The sequence below is a fragment of the Melospiza melodia genome, chromosome 3 (assembly GCF_035770615.1).
Source record: "Melospiza melodia melodia isolate bMelMel2 chromosome 3, bMelMel2.pri, whole genome shotgun sequence".
NCBI classification, from domain to species: domain Eukaryota; kingdom Metazoa; phylum Chordata; class Aves; order Passeriformes; family Passerellidae; genus Melospiza; species Melospiza melodia.
This window is the reverse complement of record NC_086196.1, coordinates 122,162,423-122,177,537: the sequence shown is the minus strand read 5'-3', so window position 1 is coordinate 122,177,537 and position 15,115 is coordinate 122,162,423. Positions and strand designations below refer to the sequence as shown.

Genomic DNA, 15,115 nt, shown 5'->3' with positions numbered 1-15,115 from the left:
CCTTCTAAAATCTAGGTCTAACATACAAGCAAAAAAAGCTGCCTCCTGTTTCATCCCAGTTGTCTGGCTTTGGTGCAGCTTTTTCTTGCTCAGCTGGAAGTGGTAGTGAGATGGCACCTAAATGAGACCTGTAGAGACCAAAAGTCTAGCCAGATAAGCCTAGTCCAAAAAGCTCTTATTCGACAGAAGCTGCTCAGTAGGTCTGGAATCAAATCCTGACAAAGGAAAGTATTTAGCAGGCTAAGGAGGAGCCAGAAACCTGGAAACCAGGAACTAATAAGGAGCAGGAAAAAGCTATTTGGGACAAATTATTTAGAGAGCAAACTGTGTTTTTTCAGTGCTTCAAGCTACAGGTAAATTGTGTATGGTACTTCTCATGGTCTATCTGCAAATCAATCACAACCTCATATAAAACTAGACAGACAGAAAAAATGATGTAATCAATGTGAATCAGTCTGGTTTTATAACAAATAGATCTGATTTTGTAACAAAAGTTACAAGTCTAGATAACCAATAGCTATTTGGAGTTATTTTACAGTAAATGAACAACTGCAGCAGTCACAAAATTTCTTAATGATAATTACACATTATAAATATTTACATTAAATGGCTCAAGAATTTTTAAGTCACATCAGTGCTATGGCAGGGCTTTATAGCATAAGGAGGCTTCCAGTAGGATCCTCCAAAATTCTGTGCTGAAAAAAGAAAAAAGTCACTAATCAAAGTAACTTAATGCTAAATAATAAAAATAATATCCTATTGAATGATCTGAGTGTCACATTTTTTCCCCAACAGTCAAATTTAAATGAAGTGACATGCAGGAACAGGATTTGCATTTATGTATGAATGAAGGATTTAGCTGTAGTAAGAAGGTTCTGCATCTTATGACCAAGCAGAAACAAACTTGATCCAAACATAGCAAGAGTTTTCACTACTTCCCCCTATACATTCAGAGAGTCTGTCAGTCCTTTTTTGGCTGTTTTTGATTTGGAGTTCATCCTAGCACAGTTATGGCATTATAATGTTAAATTTCATCCAGCTATAAGGTTTCTATTTCACTTTGGTTACAGAGGATCTGTGAGGGTGCTAAGATTTGCATGTATTAACAGACTAGGTGAAAAACATTTAATGAGATTTGAAGAGCTAAACCTGTTAATCTCATTTTGCATAAGTTTAAAAGATGACTTGATTTTAATGTTTATTAAGTACCCTCAAGTGAGGAAAATACTAATGCTACAAGTCCATGCATAAAGTGAAAAGGTACAGCATTTGCCAAAAGCTAAATCTGAAGTCACTTTAATTCCAAAGAGAAAATACCCAGTTTCTACAGGGAAGCAATAAACCATTGGATCAGCCTGCTGATGGAAAGAGTATTCTCAGTGCTTTTGTTGAAAGTAGAGATCCTTTGAAACATTGTGTACAGCTGAGGTTAATTACAAGCACTGGCCACATGGGTTTTAACACAAGCCATAATTGTTACTTCACACCTATGAGCTGCCACCTTAAACTTCAAGTTCTTCAAGAGGCATTTTCTGAGTCTCCCTTGAAAACCTTATTTTAAAGTAACTAGAGGCAAACAACTCTTATTATAAAGATGTAGCCAGTGATAAACATCAAAGCCAATACTCTAGGGATGAACACAGATGGAAAACTCTACAAAGGAAGCAGCAATCAGCCTAACCTACTTAAGTTCATTCTTCCCAAAACCTCCTCCTTTAGGAAAAATAATTGTTGGAATTGACATATCTAGACCTCCATGTCAGTGAACAACGTACTGCAAAAAGATATTTATAGCAGTCTTAGCTGTTCATATTGTTTACAGGTGCCAAAAAGGGCTTTCTGTGTTTAGATATGCAACACTGTGCTTATCTATATGGAGTTCTTATGGTTATAGAGGACTTAAAGTGTTAGGTTTAAGTAAAGATTCAGGGTAAAGTACTAGGGAAGTCATTCACAAAGCAACAGGAAAATCTAAAGTAATCACTAAAATCCTTACTTTATGTTAAGCATTCCGTAACTTTTCAAATTAATTAATTTAGAACGACAGTTTGGAAGTGATAACCTATAGTCATACAACTCTTCATACAAAATTACTAATACAATAGTAATAGAGGCTTCTTAGAAACTTGTTTGTGGTTTCCCTCTGCACATCTGCATTTCTCTAGAAGATAAACAGAATATGCCCCTGTTTTGCCATTTGTATTTGGGCCTCCTTTCCAGCTTGAGTAATGTCCATATCCAATCTTTATTCAGGCAAAAATAAAAGCCTGAGGTCCTGAACACTTTGACTTCTACCTAATAAGTGTGTCTTAAAAGGTAACACAGATCAAGTAATTTCAAAGCCTAAGAAATGAGATTTTTTTTTCTCTCACTTCACATGTAGCTCCAAATCAGCTCAGGTCTGTGAAAAAGGCCAAGCAGATAGACTGCACCCAGCATCTAACAGGCCTTGGGCAGGGCTCATTGCCTCAATGAAAGAAGAGAATCCAAGGGGGATTCAGAGCAAGTTATGCATTTCAAGTGAGTGATGCTTAAAAACTAGATCTTTTAATCTAGAAAGAGGAAGATAGTGTTTGTCAGATCTCATAGTTCAGGCCTCCAGCTGAGTCATTGCTCATTTACATTAAATCCCATTAACCTGTTAAGGCAAACCTATACCAAGTTTTCAACACATTAATCCTGCTGCCAAGAGGTTTAATCAAATAATTGAACTTCTTTGCTTTACCTTATATTCAAGTGAATTGTGGACCCAGCATTTCAGCTGTCATTAGCTTTGAGAACAGTCATCAAATGATATTTTTGCCCAACTGTATTGAACATGGAAAACTAGAGCTTGTTTTGCCTGTAACAAATATAACTTAGAACAAAAATAATTTGCTGCCCCCGAAAAACTACTTAAAGAGCCTTTTAAGTTAACCAAAACACAAACTTTTTGTGCAAGATGATTAACTAAAAAAAGGTACTTGACTTAAAAGATGTACCCTGCTCTATTATTTTTTGTCTTTATTCTGTTTCATGTAGTTACATTATTATGGCCCTTATCTGAGTATAAAACAGATTTACCTCCTGCATATCAGGAGTAAATAGAGACAAGCTTTGCTGAATGAAAGCAGATAACAATGCTACAACATATATATAACTGTAAATACTCAAGAATGTGTTTTCTGTAAGATTGCATTTTAACTGCCTTGTGTTTCTCCAGGAAGTGAAATTGTCCTTTGGACCAAGCAAAACATTTGTTTGAAACAAATCTACAGGAAACACTGCCCAATACAGCCTGAAGTATTAGCTGTTACAACTTGATCAGGTCTCTTCTACCATCTCAGAAAAAAACCAATAATTTACTTAGTAACAGTAAGTAGAGATCATATCTCCAACATCCGAGCATTCAGTAAGACAGCAGATTGCTTTCAGCTTATCTATCAGCACGGCCATTAAAATGTCATTGCTTGCTTTATGTTTAAGGAAAAACACCTGTTAGAATTAAATCTGTTTAAGTGGAACAAAATTAATTGAGGAGACAAATCAACGTTTGCATGTAGTTATAGTTCACTGGTTTACACAAAACCCTAGTACCAAAGAAGGCAATTCAAACTGAAAGTACTTGACCAACCTTTCTTTATCTTAAAGTTATTGGCATATATTTTTGCCTACATCTAATATCCCTAAAAATAAGAGAAATTGTATTTAAAGTTTAGTTCCTACCTTTGAAATAAATCTGCCTTGTCAAGATGCTCTGTCTGATCACAGAAAAGAGTAGCATCAACTTTTCATTAGTTTTGTTAGCAGCTATTAAAAATTGCAGGTATTCCAAGGTAAGGATTACATCTCCAGTTTCTAAAACTGACTCGATTAAACAATCATTGAAGTGTTTTCATTGATGCACCTTTTTCTAAAGAGTTGATTGTTACAAAATAAACTTTTCTTTCAGTTATAAAAATACATGAATGGCCTGAATGTATTAACTGCAGTTAACACAACTCTACTTAAGCCTTTTGATCACATTGATATTCACATTTAAAAAAAACCACCCATTTTCTACTTTTACCAGCTCAGCACAGAACAGCATATCAACATGTTCAGCTCTCTTCTATTAAGAAAGGAGACCATGACTCAGAGATAGCCACTGCAACAACATGATGACAAACCAAAGCCATCATTTACACAAACCAACTTCTGTTCAGTACATCAGCAGACTAGTTTTAAGCATCAGCATATTGTTTCCATTGATGAAAGTAAACTAAGAAAGAAAATCATGTAAAGTATTACAAATATTCAAAAAAATTCAAGTATGGGTGGAATTGAGCAAGTTTATTTAAATCTAACCCCAGTTTCTATAATTAAGCAAAGTCTGAAGAAATCAGACTATTTTAATTTCTCTCACAAAGGTCAAGACTAACAAGCTTATCAACATCAGTGAGTATATTCTGCTTTCAGCAGATACTGGCCAAGTCAAGAAGCTGCTTACAAGAAACAAACATCTGTACAATTTGGACAAAAGTGATCTCATTTTGAAAGGCAACAAATTTGTTCTTCTAAATTTTGCCAGAGTTTCCCTATTTAATCACAAAAACAGGACAGCTTAAACATTAATTGAACAATTATATTTGTCAAAATATCTAAATACTTGAAACTGCATTACGTCTAAGAACAGCCATCAAAAAAAATGAATTAATGTTTTAATTAAGGGAAAAAAACAGGGGAAAACATCACCCTTGGGAAATGCTATGAACCACCAGGAACATGACTAACATATATATAAATTCGAAGATACACACAATAAATTTGAAGATTAATACAAGGGAATGCCTTGCAGAGGAGACCTGGCTTGACAGACTCAGAACAAAGAACTAATGGTCCAGTTACCTCTTCTAGAACAAAAATAAATTAAGTTCCATACTTTCCAATAACAAAAGTCAAGAAAAACTGAGTGGGTATTAAGAACTCCAAGAAGCAGTCAAAAAATCAGGTGTTACAGAATACTGATAATAAGAGGAGAAGACAGTGCTATGGCACCTATTTACAATCAAACGGAGACGGGGCAGATCTGGACCAGTGACATGAGCCATTTATTCAGCACATCAGTCTCAGTACATTGTTAGGACAATGGAGACCGGATGTTAACAGCTCGCTGATCCACAGGAAATGCCAAGGGGGTGTTACATTACAGCATAGCATAAAACCATCTCGGCCTAGATTTCAGCTAATCACATATAGAGCAAAACACATTGACCAGAATTCTATCCAATCATATGAAACACACATAATGGTAGTTAAAACAAAGACTTGTTCGTAAGAGACAAGGCACAGAGATCCATTCATACTAACCTTCTAAAGATATACATTAAATAACCTTGTTGCAATCAATAAGGCCAGTTCTACAGAGGTCTATTGTGCTATTTGTCACGTCCACTCTACTGCTTAGAAAACTTTTCGCTGTATTTGCAATGTTAACAAAACTTCCGCCTGAGGCCTGCCCTTTTTAATCATTCTCTCAAAACCCTCTAACTTTATGAATCCCAGGACAGCTATTTATCTTTTCTATTAAATAACCAACACTGTAAAGCATTTTCAGCTTTACATACAGATGACTTTCAGCTCCTCTGTATGAACAGCAATTGTATTATGAGTGCATAATACAATTGCTGTTCATACAGAGGAGCTGAAAGTTGGCCAGAGTAAGAACAATTGAAGGCTTGGGTTCAAAAAAGTCTGGACCATTCTGAAGGGTACAAATCTTATGCTGAGATCAGTGTTAGCAATCAACATGTTTGTGACCTTAAAGAGTACTATCAGTATTGCAACACCTTCTGCAATTCAAGCTGTGAAAAAAACGTATATATGCAGAAGGAAAGGAAGTGTAAAGGAACACTGCAAAAAACAAAACCAGCATGACTTCAATTAGCTTGGTTTTTTAATAAAACCAGGCTAGAAGTCATTCACAACCTTACTCAAGTTCCACAGAGGAATAAGCACTAAATAAAATGTTACTAGTCTCAAAAAATAAAAATCAGCCACTAAGGTCTGCATAGATAGAAAGTCAAGGAACACTCCAGCACTATCCAGCTGCTTGCTAGTCATTACTTAACTCCAGAACAACCATAATACATCTTCTGCCCAAGTAACAGTCAAAAAGGGGGCATTTAGTAATACAGCTGAGAAAATTTATCATTCCCTATTATCCCCAGCATACCTCTAAGAGAAATAGAGAAAAATATCTAAGATTTCTAATTCTACTGCTATTGTTGCTCATGGAAGAGCCCACATTTACATCTCATTAAAAATTATGTAGTTCTCTTATCTGTAAGTTTCCACTGAGAATCTCAAGTTCCACTGAGAAGCTCAGACCTTTGTTTTCCTGAGTACCTTGAGAGACCAAATAGAATACTTGTCTGCATGTTTGTATGATAAACAGACTCAGTGAAGTGCACTTTCAATGCTAAGCTATTCACCAGCTGGGATTTATTTTTAAGATCTTCTACATACACATTAAAGCAAATGTGAGATTTTAAATTTAACTGGAATGCTTTGTTACCCATAGTTTCTACTAAAAATAGTCATTCCTTCAAATGAATAAAGTAAGCTTTAACTTAACTATACATCAAAGCTTCATGTTAGGCAAATGAAAGCCATCGAGACAGATTAAGCTGCTTATTACAGCTGAGCATGTACCTATCACAATAGAAATAAAAGCAACTAATTTATCTTACCTTCAGGTGCATCTGCATCACAGTCTTTAGACACAAGTGTCACATTCCTTGGCTGACCATCAATTGTCTTATTACTCTGCATTGTAAATATGGAAAATTAGTACATTAGTCTTCACGAAGTGGTCTTCCATAGACAATGATAATGCAGAAACCAAATATATTTTCCAGTGAATTAATTTAAAAAACCCTTAAGTCTTGTAGACTAATCAAAAGTATTATTTTTGAACAGCATAAGCACAGTAAGCTGTGAGCAGTAAAACAAGAACATTTTTAAGTATGACTTCATTAACAAAACAATAGCTTGTGTTCTTTTTGAAGACTTGTAAAAAATATACTGGAGGTCTGAAAAGAAACCTTTTAACTGTGCATAAAATTAATCTGAAAATCAACTTTGGTGATGAAGACATCACAGAATTGTTAGAAATGATAGTGATAATGAATACAGTTTACTTCTGGTCTAAAAGGCAGATGGTAACATGCAACATACCTGGACTGCCAGAGTGGAAGAAGAAAAATTATGCTTGAGTGAACTATTGAAAACCCAAATGTACCTGCTTAAATGTCCCAAATCTTTGGAAAACTGACCCTTTCAGGGAACATGAACTCTGTGTTCCACATTTTTGAACAATCAGTGAATAATTTTGGCAGAGTGCAGTGTAAATCCTTTGCTCTACAATGATTTTTTTATACCTTGATTCACTTTAAAGGGTCATATACCTACTTGTACTTCCTTGCACCCTCATGATTTCCCAAACAGAAAATCCTCTAAAGAAATCAGTAAGAGTCAACACCTTTTCTTCAGACTGAAAGAAGTTCCTTAAAACATATCAGCAATCAGTACAAGCGGGCACATAAAACTAACCTCTAACTTCTCTGAGAAAGTCTATCAATATTAAGCAAATTCAGCTTTCACTTTGAACAGTCAAGAGAAACAACTCTGTGTCTGTACAAAAAAGTAGCAATTTGTACATGCAGCTAATTTTGTTTCATGCAAGGCCATGAAAGTGGGGAGACTGCCATAAAAAATGGATCTAAAATGAATGACTCAGTCACAGGGATCGGGAACACAAGAGAACGTGTAGACAAACAACAGGGTAAGAACAGAACACATGAAATTTCCATCATTCAGTGTGCATTTAGCAGTTTCCCATCTCCAGAATGTATTCCAGCTGACTGTCACTATTCCAGCTTACACTGCTGTCACAGCCAGCACTTCTTTCAGAAGAACAGTATCATATCTTGTAAAATTCCATGGACACACCAAAAGCACAAAACAACCACAACATAGCCATTTCAAAGTTTTGCCTTCCTTATCATTCACTGTACCATATTAACAGAACTTTAAATACAACAATAGCTAGACCTATGGGCTTTTTTAGACAACATCTATGCCTTTTTTCAGGTCTTATATCACTATTGTCCATGAACACTCCTATAATTTCAGACATTTTTAGTATAAGTATTGCCAGAGGAAAACTTTAGTGGTCAGTTATCCCATCTACTCCAAAGCAGAAAGCAGGATGCATCAAGGCCAAGCATGAGACAAAAACTAAGGACAATAACTCAGTATGTGCTTCAAGGGCTGACACATTTTGGACACCTCAGAAAATAGCAAGCTATTATATAAAGGGTTTGGATACAGCCTGTTACACCTACATGATTAGTTTCTGCTTATGTTAAGAACTTGAAAAGATCTGTTTCCACACTTAGCCATCCAAGGCATGATACTTCTGGATTCCTGCTGCTGACAATGGAGAGACTGAGTCCTGCAATTTAGCTCCACTCCTCCAAATTATCTATGTGATGACTGAAGAAAGAAAGTGATCATTGCTATTCTGGTCTCCAGTCTGGAAAAGTATCCACGTTGCTTATGGCAAGTACTGGCTTTTTAATTCCTGTCTGGATCAATCAAGTCTTAAAGGTCCACTGGCTACAAATATCAGCAAGCAGTGGTCTGTCTTTCAGACAAAGGCAAGTAACCCTTGGCCTTATTGAATAGAAACAGGAATAATACCTCAAGTATTTCTTGCTAGAAAGCTAAGGAGGTAACCTAGAAGTGGATACAATTCTTTCTTTGTGAAAGGTTATAAAGAGTCATTGCTGATTAACAGTTACGACAAATTGCTTCAAGAGGTGAAACTAAGCTATTCTTGGTGTCTGAAGAGCTATGAAAGTTGAACAAATTCCTGCAGAGGGATTCAGTTGGTATGGGCACAACATCCAGAAGAAATTTTCAAAAGTTTCCTACAGACACCAGAGCTGAAGACACTTTTGATGAATTGGGGTCACATGCTTTGAACACACCAGTGCTCAGAGTTAATAAAGCAAGTAGCCCAGGTCTATTTAATGTTAATTGCCTCACAAAAGCTCCACTTCCACATATATATATATATATTTTTTTTTTTTTTTTCAGTTAAAAGGAAAGTTACCAGCACTTCCAAATTAAAAAATTAAAAGTTTTTGCCAAGAGTAACAGTCTCCAAAGGAAACAGTCCAAGATTCAAACAGGAACCTAACCTATCCCATGCATTACTATGGATTGTGATAACAACCTAGCTTTACACATCACTAGATTTGGAATTACTGTAGAGCAAAGCAGAGGGGGGAAGTGCTCCTTTCACACAGTCTATGAGCCACCAGACTGTCATACACATGTTTGTCAGCCCATCCATCCACTAAGCTTTCCTGGAATAATGCTCATTTATTGCTTGGTTCTTACACACTGTTGGTTACCAGTGGTGAATTCTAAAGGATGAAATGTAGTGTGAGAGCACAATGAAAACCTGGACTGTCAAAGTGAGCTGGTGCATAGGGTTCTCTGGTTATCATCAGGAAGCCTGCTGTGCCTAGTTCACATGCCCTGCTTCTGGTTGTGTTCCTGGACATTCCTAAATCCATAATCACCAATTCAATAACTCAAGAACCTCTTCATTACTACCTCCACAGAAAAATACCTTGCTTCTTTTCATTCCCAGACTCCATCTCTCCCCAGTTCAAAATCTCACAATTTAACATCCAAGTTTCCAAGGTAGTCAGACACAGAAAATGTTTCTGATACATTCTGAAATACTCTTGGAGAGGATGTTTTCAGAAAACCTTGTATCTATCTGGTATGCCAGAGAAGCCCAGTTGTAATTTACCAGCACATTCTTTATGTCTCATGTTATTTTAACAATAAAACCAGTTTCTACTCAAATTAGATTATGTACTTAAAACACAGCTCTTTGAAATGAGACATAACCTGAATACTCAGGATGGCTACCTTGACCAGAACATTTTGTAATCCTTTAAACAGAAAGTTACAGCTCTTCTCAACCATTGCAGCTAATCCTTCTTGCAGTGCTGATCAGGATTATATTGCAATAGCTGCAAGAATGACAAGAGCCTTTCTACTGATGTGCTCTATTCTCTTGACCTTTTTTCCTCAGAAATTATGTATTTTTCTTCAGATACCTCTTGTCATAAACAGCTAACATGCAAGTGTTTAAATCTCAATCCTTCTGCCTCCTGTAATATACATACATTTTATTTTATTCATAAAGCAAAACAAACTGCTAGCTACAGCCTTTATTATTTTCTCTTCAAATCTTCCATGCTATCTACAAACTTTATGATAAAGCTCTGTGTAAACACACCTAAACTGACTTTCATCTTAGTTTCATGCTACTACTACCCTAATTTAGACAAGTTGAGCCAATACACACCTAAGCATGTTTATTTTGTGTTAGGTATATTTAGCATAAAATCTAATAAAATGAATTATGTTTCCTGAACACCAGGTATTCACATTTGCTACAGTGATTCTATTACTGTGCTTGGATTGGTATCAGGATGACCAATTGCCCATTACCAGAGAATTCAAATGTAAAGACAGCAGTGAGTAGCATTTACTGAGACCTCCACTTCCTGCAGTGACAATCCTACCACACCAACACATTAAGTTGAGCAAGTTCCTCTTCTCTAGCCTATTTAACACTGTTCCAATTTCAATTTCTCTTGTAATCCTTTTGCCCCAAGAATTCTGTATCCACTGTTTAAACTAAGAGAATTGATAGTAATAAAGTACAAAAACTACTAATTTGTGGCAGCTGAAGGATGTCAGCAGGCGCTTGGTGTGTAAAGCAGGTCTGTTCTCCTCCCACAGGAACACCCTCCCAGAGAATTACAGAGATATTCCAAAAGCTCAAAGCAGCTTCCAATCACTTCAATCTCATTTAAATCTTTTCTTTTGACCACTCCAGCTCAACTGTTTTGTCTTTGTGACACTTAAACATCAAACAGCACACCAAGGGATCTTGACTTCATTGTGTCTGAATAAGCAACCAGTTCATAACCTGGTTATTTGTCTACATTGGCAATATCAGATCTAATGAACTCTACCCCTGTAAGATACCAGACCTTAATAAACAGCCATCCATGAAACCTCTCAAGATGCTTCTGATATGCATCTTTGAACTTCCCCATAAATATGCAGGCCGCCACTCAAACTAAGATGTAATACAATAATTTAATTCTTCAGGTACAGAAGATGAAATACTTAAATCAAAACCTTGAAATACACAAAAGTACAATAACTAAGTCAGATTTAAATTTTAATTGCTTAATTCTGTAGAATTTTTTACAGTGCAAGAACTGCTTGGAGTTTCATTAAGGTGGACAGTCCAAAGTGCCTGAAATGTGATGAATGTGCACACACTTAGCTCCACTCAGTTTATTATTTTCTACTGTACCAATTCTATTCTACTGTCATGATAAAAAAATCATCAACCGTGGAACAGTATTGATTTCATTCTGTACACAGCTTTACACATTCAAAACAATCATCCCTGCAGTCACTCAGCAACCTAAGCAGACCAGCACAAGATCTAGTGGAAGCTATCAACTGTCTTATCAGAAGGAGTAAAACAAACCTCTGTTTCACACTAAGTCTTGAGATGACTAAGTCATAATTTCTTGGGAAATTAAGCTGTGTCATATATAGTGCAATCAGTTTCTGGCTTGTGTATTACCAAGAGCCCTTCTAGTATTTAAGAAAATGCCTACCAAAATCTCTTTGAAAATTGAAAATGCATCTGACTTTCAGAGTTTCTGTAAACAGTACATGCTTAATACACAAAATAAAAGTTAAACAAAAAAAAAAAGGCATCTCACCTGTACCAGGTATTTCTGGCTTCCATACATTACATACTGTGGGGCAAGACTGTAAATCATGTAACTTGTATGAAGAACTATCAACAGAAGTATCATACAGAGAAACAAGAGTGCTTGAGGTCGAGTTTTTCCTCGTCTGATTTTATAAAGCTAAAATCAGAAAAACAAATGTTAATACAATGAAATAGCTTTTTTTTCGGAAGGCATTCAGAAAGCTCTTTAGTTCAAATAAGTTTTAAATCTACTGCCAGAAGTGGGAGGTTGCTAAAATTATCTTCTGGCAACTTAATTCCAGTGGTTCAAAGCACGTTTTCAGGTGTATTTACCTAAATTGCAAAGTACAGCTACTCAACCAAATTAAGTTCTATTTGTATTAATGGCCCAGAAGTCTGATAACTTGGTAAAATGAAACACTTTCCAAAAGCAGTGCAAATGGTACAACAGGCTTTTAACACTCATTAGACATACAGACAATGCTATTGGAAACACCCCATATTCATGAAGCAATACAAAAATCTTAAATATATTCAAGAGCACATATTTTTTAAATATCTGAGTATTAGAAACAAACTCTTTAATTTACCCTTGTCCAGAAGAACCATATTCCCATATTTCGAATCCCTGCCATTGAAGTGAAGATAAAGTACATAACAATGGTTGTGATAAGAATATAATCAAGTGGAAAAACCTAAAAGAAGAACACAAGCAGTTAAAAAGGAAAAAAGCTCTTCTCCCACTCAAAACTAGTAGCTTCTACTTCTATAGCTTATATCTGAGGTTGTCAGAGTCCTATTTTACATAGCTGACTCCAAATATAGCTAACACAGCTTGCTGCTAATAGAGCTTAGACAATTAATCTGGAAAAGCATTAAGCATTTTTATTAATTTAAGACATGCCTTAATTTTGAAGTGTTATGCATTTTTAGACCAAGAAATACTTAATTATTTTAAATACGCCCACAGAATGACACATCCACAGTGGCAACAATTATTTTAGGACGGCATATTTGTGACTATTTTTCTGATCATATTTGCATACAAAACTTATATTTACATTAATAAAAGCTTGACATAATATTGCTGCTAAACACACTTTTCTCAGTGAACTACAAGGTTAGATGTTCAACAGTTTTAAAACCTATGAGGAAGCAATGCATTGTGCTGACCCATTACACCAACAATACAGGAATACCTCAACTGGAGGGGGAATAAAGCACTAGCTTAATACCAAAGCTTTTCTTTTCTCAGTTTACTCGTGACAAACTCAAATTTGTACTTGTTGCCACCCAACTCTACTAAAGTTAGCTGCTGCATGGTTTTACATTGGGTTTGCTTCCAAGACTAATGCCTCACTATAATATAACCAATGTTGCATTTTTTTCAGTGTGCAATATATTAAAAAGGGAAAAGTAGCATTTACTTGACTAAAAAGGCCTAAGTGATAGCAGTTGTCATTCTCTGTTGCCACTGTAGTCTCATCACATTGATATCAGTTTCAAACACCACCTTCCTTGCCCAAACTAGATTTCACTCACCCAAGATTTTCATATCAGTAGATAGTAACTAATAACAAGTTACCTTGCTTTTACTGAACACACATTTAGACAATATTGTTTTAATGAATTACTTGGGGAGAAGTTTAAACGGAAATGGAAGAGCATCCCTACATACGTACATCACCACTTCTTTACTTACCCTTTGAAGAACTGGTAACAGCATATTCAATGGATTGGTCAGATTGGTTCCTAGAATTATAAATCCTGAGTCGAAGCCAGCTGAATGCAGAGCTTTGTCCAAACTGCAGTAATTAGAAAAACTGGTTAAGTACCGTGGCTCTCAGAGCTTTGTCTTTAGTTTTGCAAGGGCAACTCAAAAGAAAAAAAAAAAAAAACCAAAAACAAAACAACAAACTGAACTAATCCCAGAGATGACAGCTGTCTAAAACCTATACAGACACATGCTTTGCTTTACCACACTCACGGCACTTGTTCTGTGAAAGATACATTGATTTCTGCATCTCCTCAGCATTTCTGCTTTTCACTGGTTTGGGTCATAAAGCATATTTTCCCAGTCTAACAGATCAAAAATGCCAATATTTGAGACCTTTGGTTAGTGTCAATCCACACTGACATCTACCAGATTTGCAGCTGGGTATGTTGCTTTTGACACTATAAAACTATTTCTGTGTGTAATGCACATCAAAATGGATTAAACATGTAATTTACTGCAAGATTTTAAGCACCTGTTAACTAGTCAAAGTAACTGCAATAAGACTCATACAAGGAAGCAGAATACTTCTGTCATCTGAATTCAAACTTCCTGAACATATATACTTAATTTCTCTGCTGAACCAGAACTGTTCCCCACCTAAAAAAATGTTTTCTTCAGTTTGCTTTGGTACATTTTGCTCCATTTCAATATAAACTATTATAATGAGAAGTGCAACTCTATTTTCAGAAATGTAATATTGAAAAGAAGGGGGTTGAGGCAACCATCCAAATTTTTCTATTGGAGTAGAAACTAGGTAATTTAAATGGTCAAGGAAAATGCTGAAATGCACTTACTTTGACAAGAACAGGGAGACAGTGAAGAGCAAGGCCACAATGATGAAGAAGACTCCCCACACAATCTACAAGTAAAAAATTTAGAACAATTTAACTGAAAGTGTCGGCAGTTGATGCAAGAAGTGAACACTTGCCTTTGTTTCAATAACAAACTAATGATCTTGGAGCACTTCATAGCTTAAATACACTTGAAACAGTAACTTTTTGGTAAATACTTGAGAGAAGTGCTCACAAAACTTTTACCATGTTAAACACAGTTTGTCAAGTACTGATAACACATGCTCTAGCGTAATACAAAAATCTACCCAAATGTCAAAAGTGACATTAAGAGAAGAGATGACACATTACATTTAACAAAAATAGCATTTAGTAGAATTCACAACCTGTATTCTCTTTATTATCTGGAAAGCCTTGACCACCCCATGCGTGCCCACCTTCCAACAGGAGGCAACCTGTGCACAGCTTACAAGGAACATCTCACCCTTCCTGAGTAACAGCTCCCTTCTGTAGCACTATTCTGAAATGCACAATGACCAAGACACTTGGGAGTGATGAAAAAACTCAACCAATCCCAAATGCCAGGTCTTCATTAAAACAGAGAAGTGTTTTTGTTATGCCTAACAAATACAGCACTCCCCCCAAGAATCGATTCTCCAAGCCATCTCAACCAGAACACCACCGACTGTGTTT

The 15,115-nt window shown here is 35.9% G+C and overlaps 1 protein-coding gene across 2 annotated transcripts in view; it reads right to left on the bottom strand.

Moving 5' to 3' along the window:
- LMBRD1 (LMBR1 domain containing 1) overlaps positions 1-15,115 on the bottom strand; it is a 67,216-nt gene that overhangs the window by 6,024 nt on the left and 46,077 nt on the right. For both annotated transcript variants that reach the window (XM_063152976.1, XM_063152977.1), the window contains exons 10-14: positions 14,426-14,490; positions 13,557-13,659; positions 12,445-12,549; positions 11,862-12,011; positions 6,711-6,786 (exon numbers count right to left, since the gene is read on the bottom strand). In XM_063152976.1, coding sequence (XP_063009046.1) covers positions 6,711-6,786; positions 11,862-12,011; positions 12,445-12,549; positions 13,557-13,659; positions 14,426-14,490 — 499 coding nt within the window. The remainder of the gene's footprint in view (positions 1-6,710; positions 6,787-11,861; positions 12,012-12,444; positions 12,550-13,556; positions 13,660-14,425; positions 14,491-15,115) is intronic.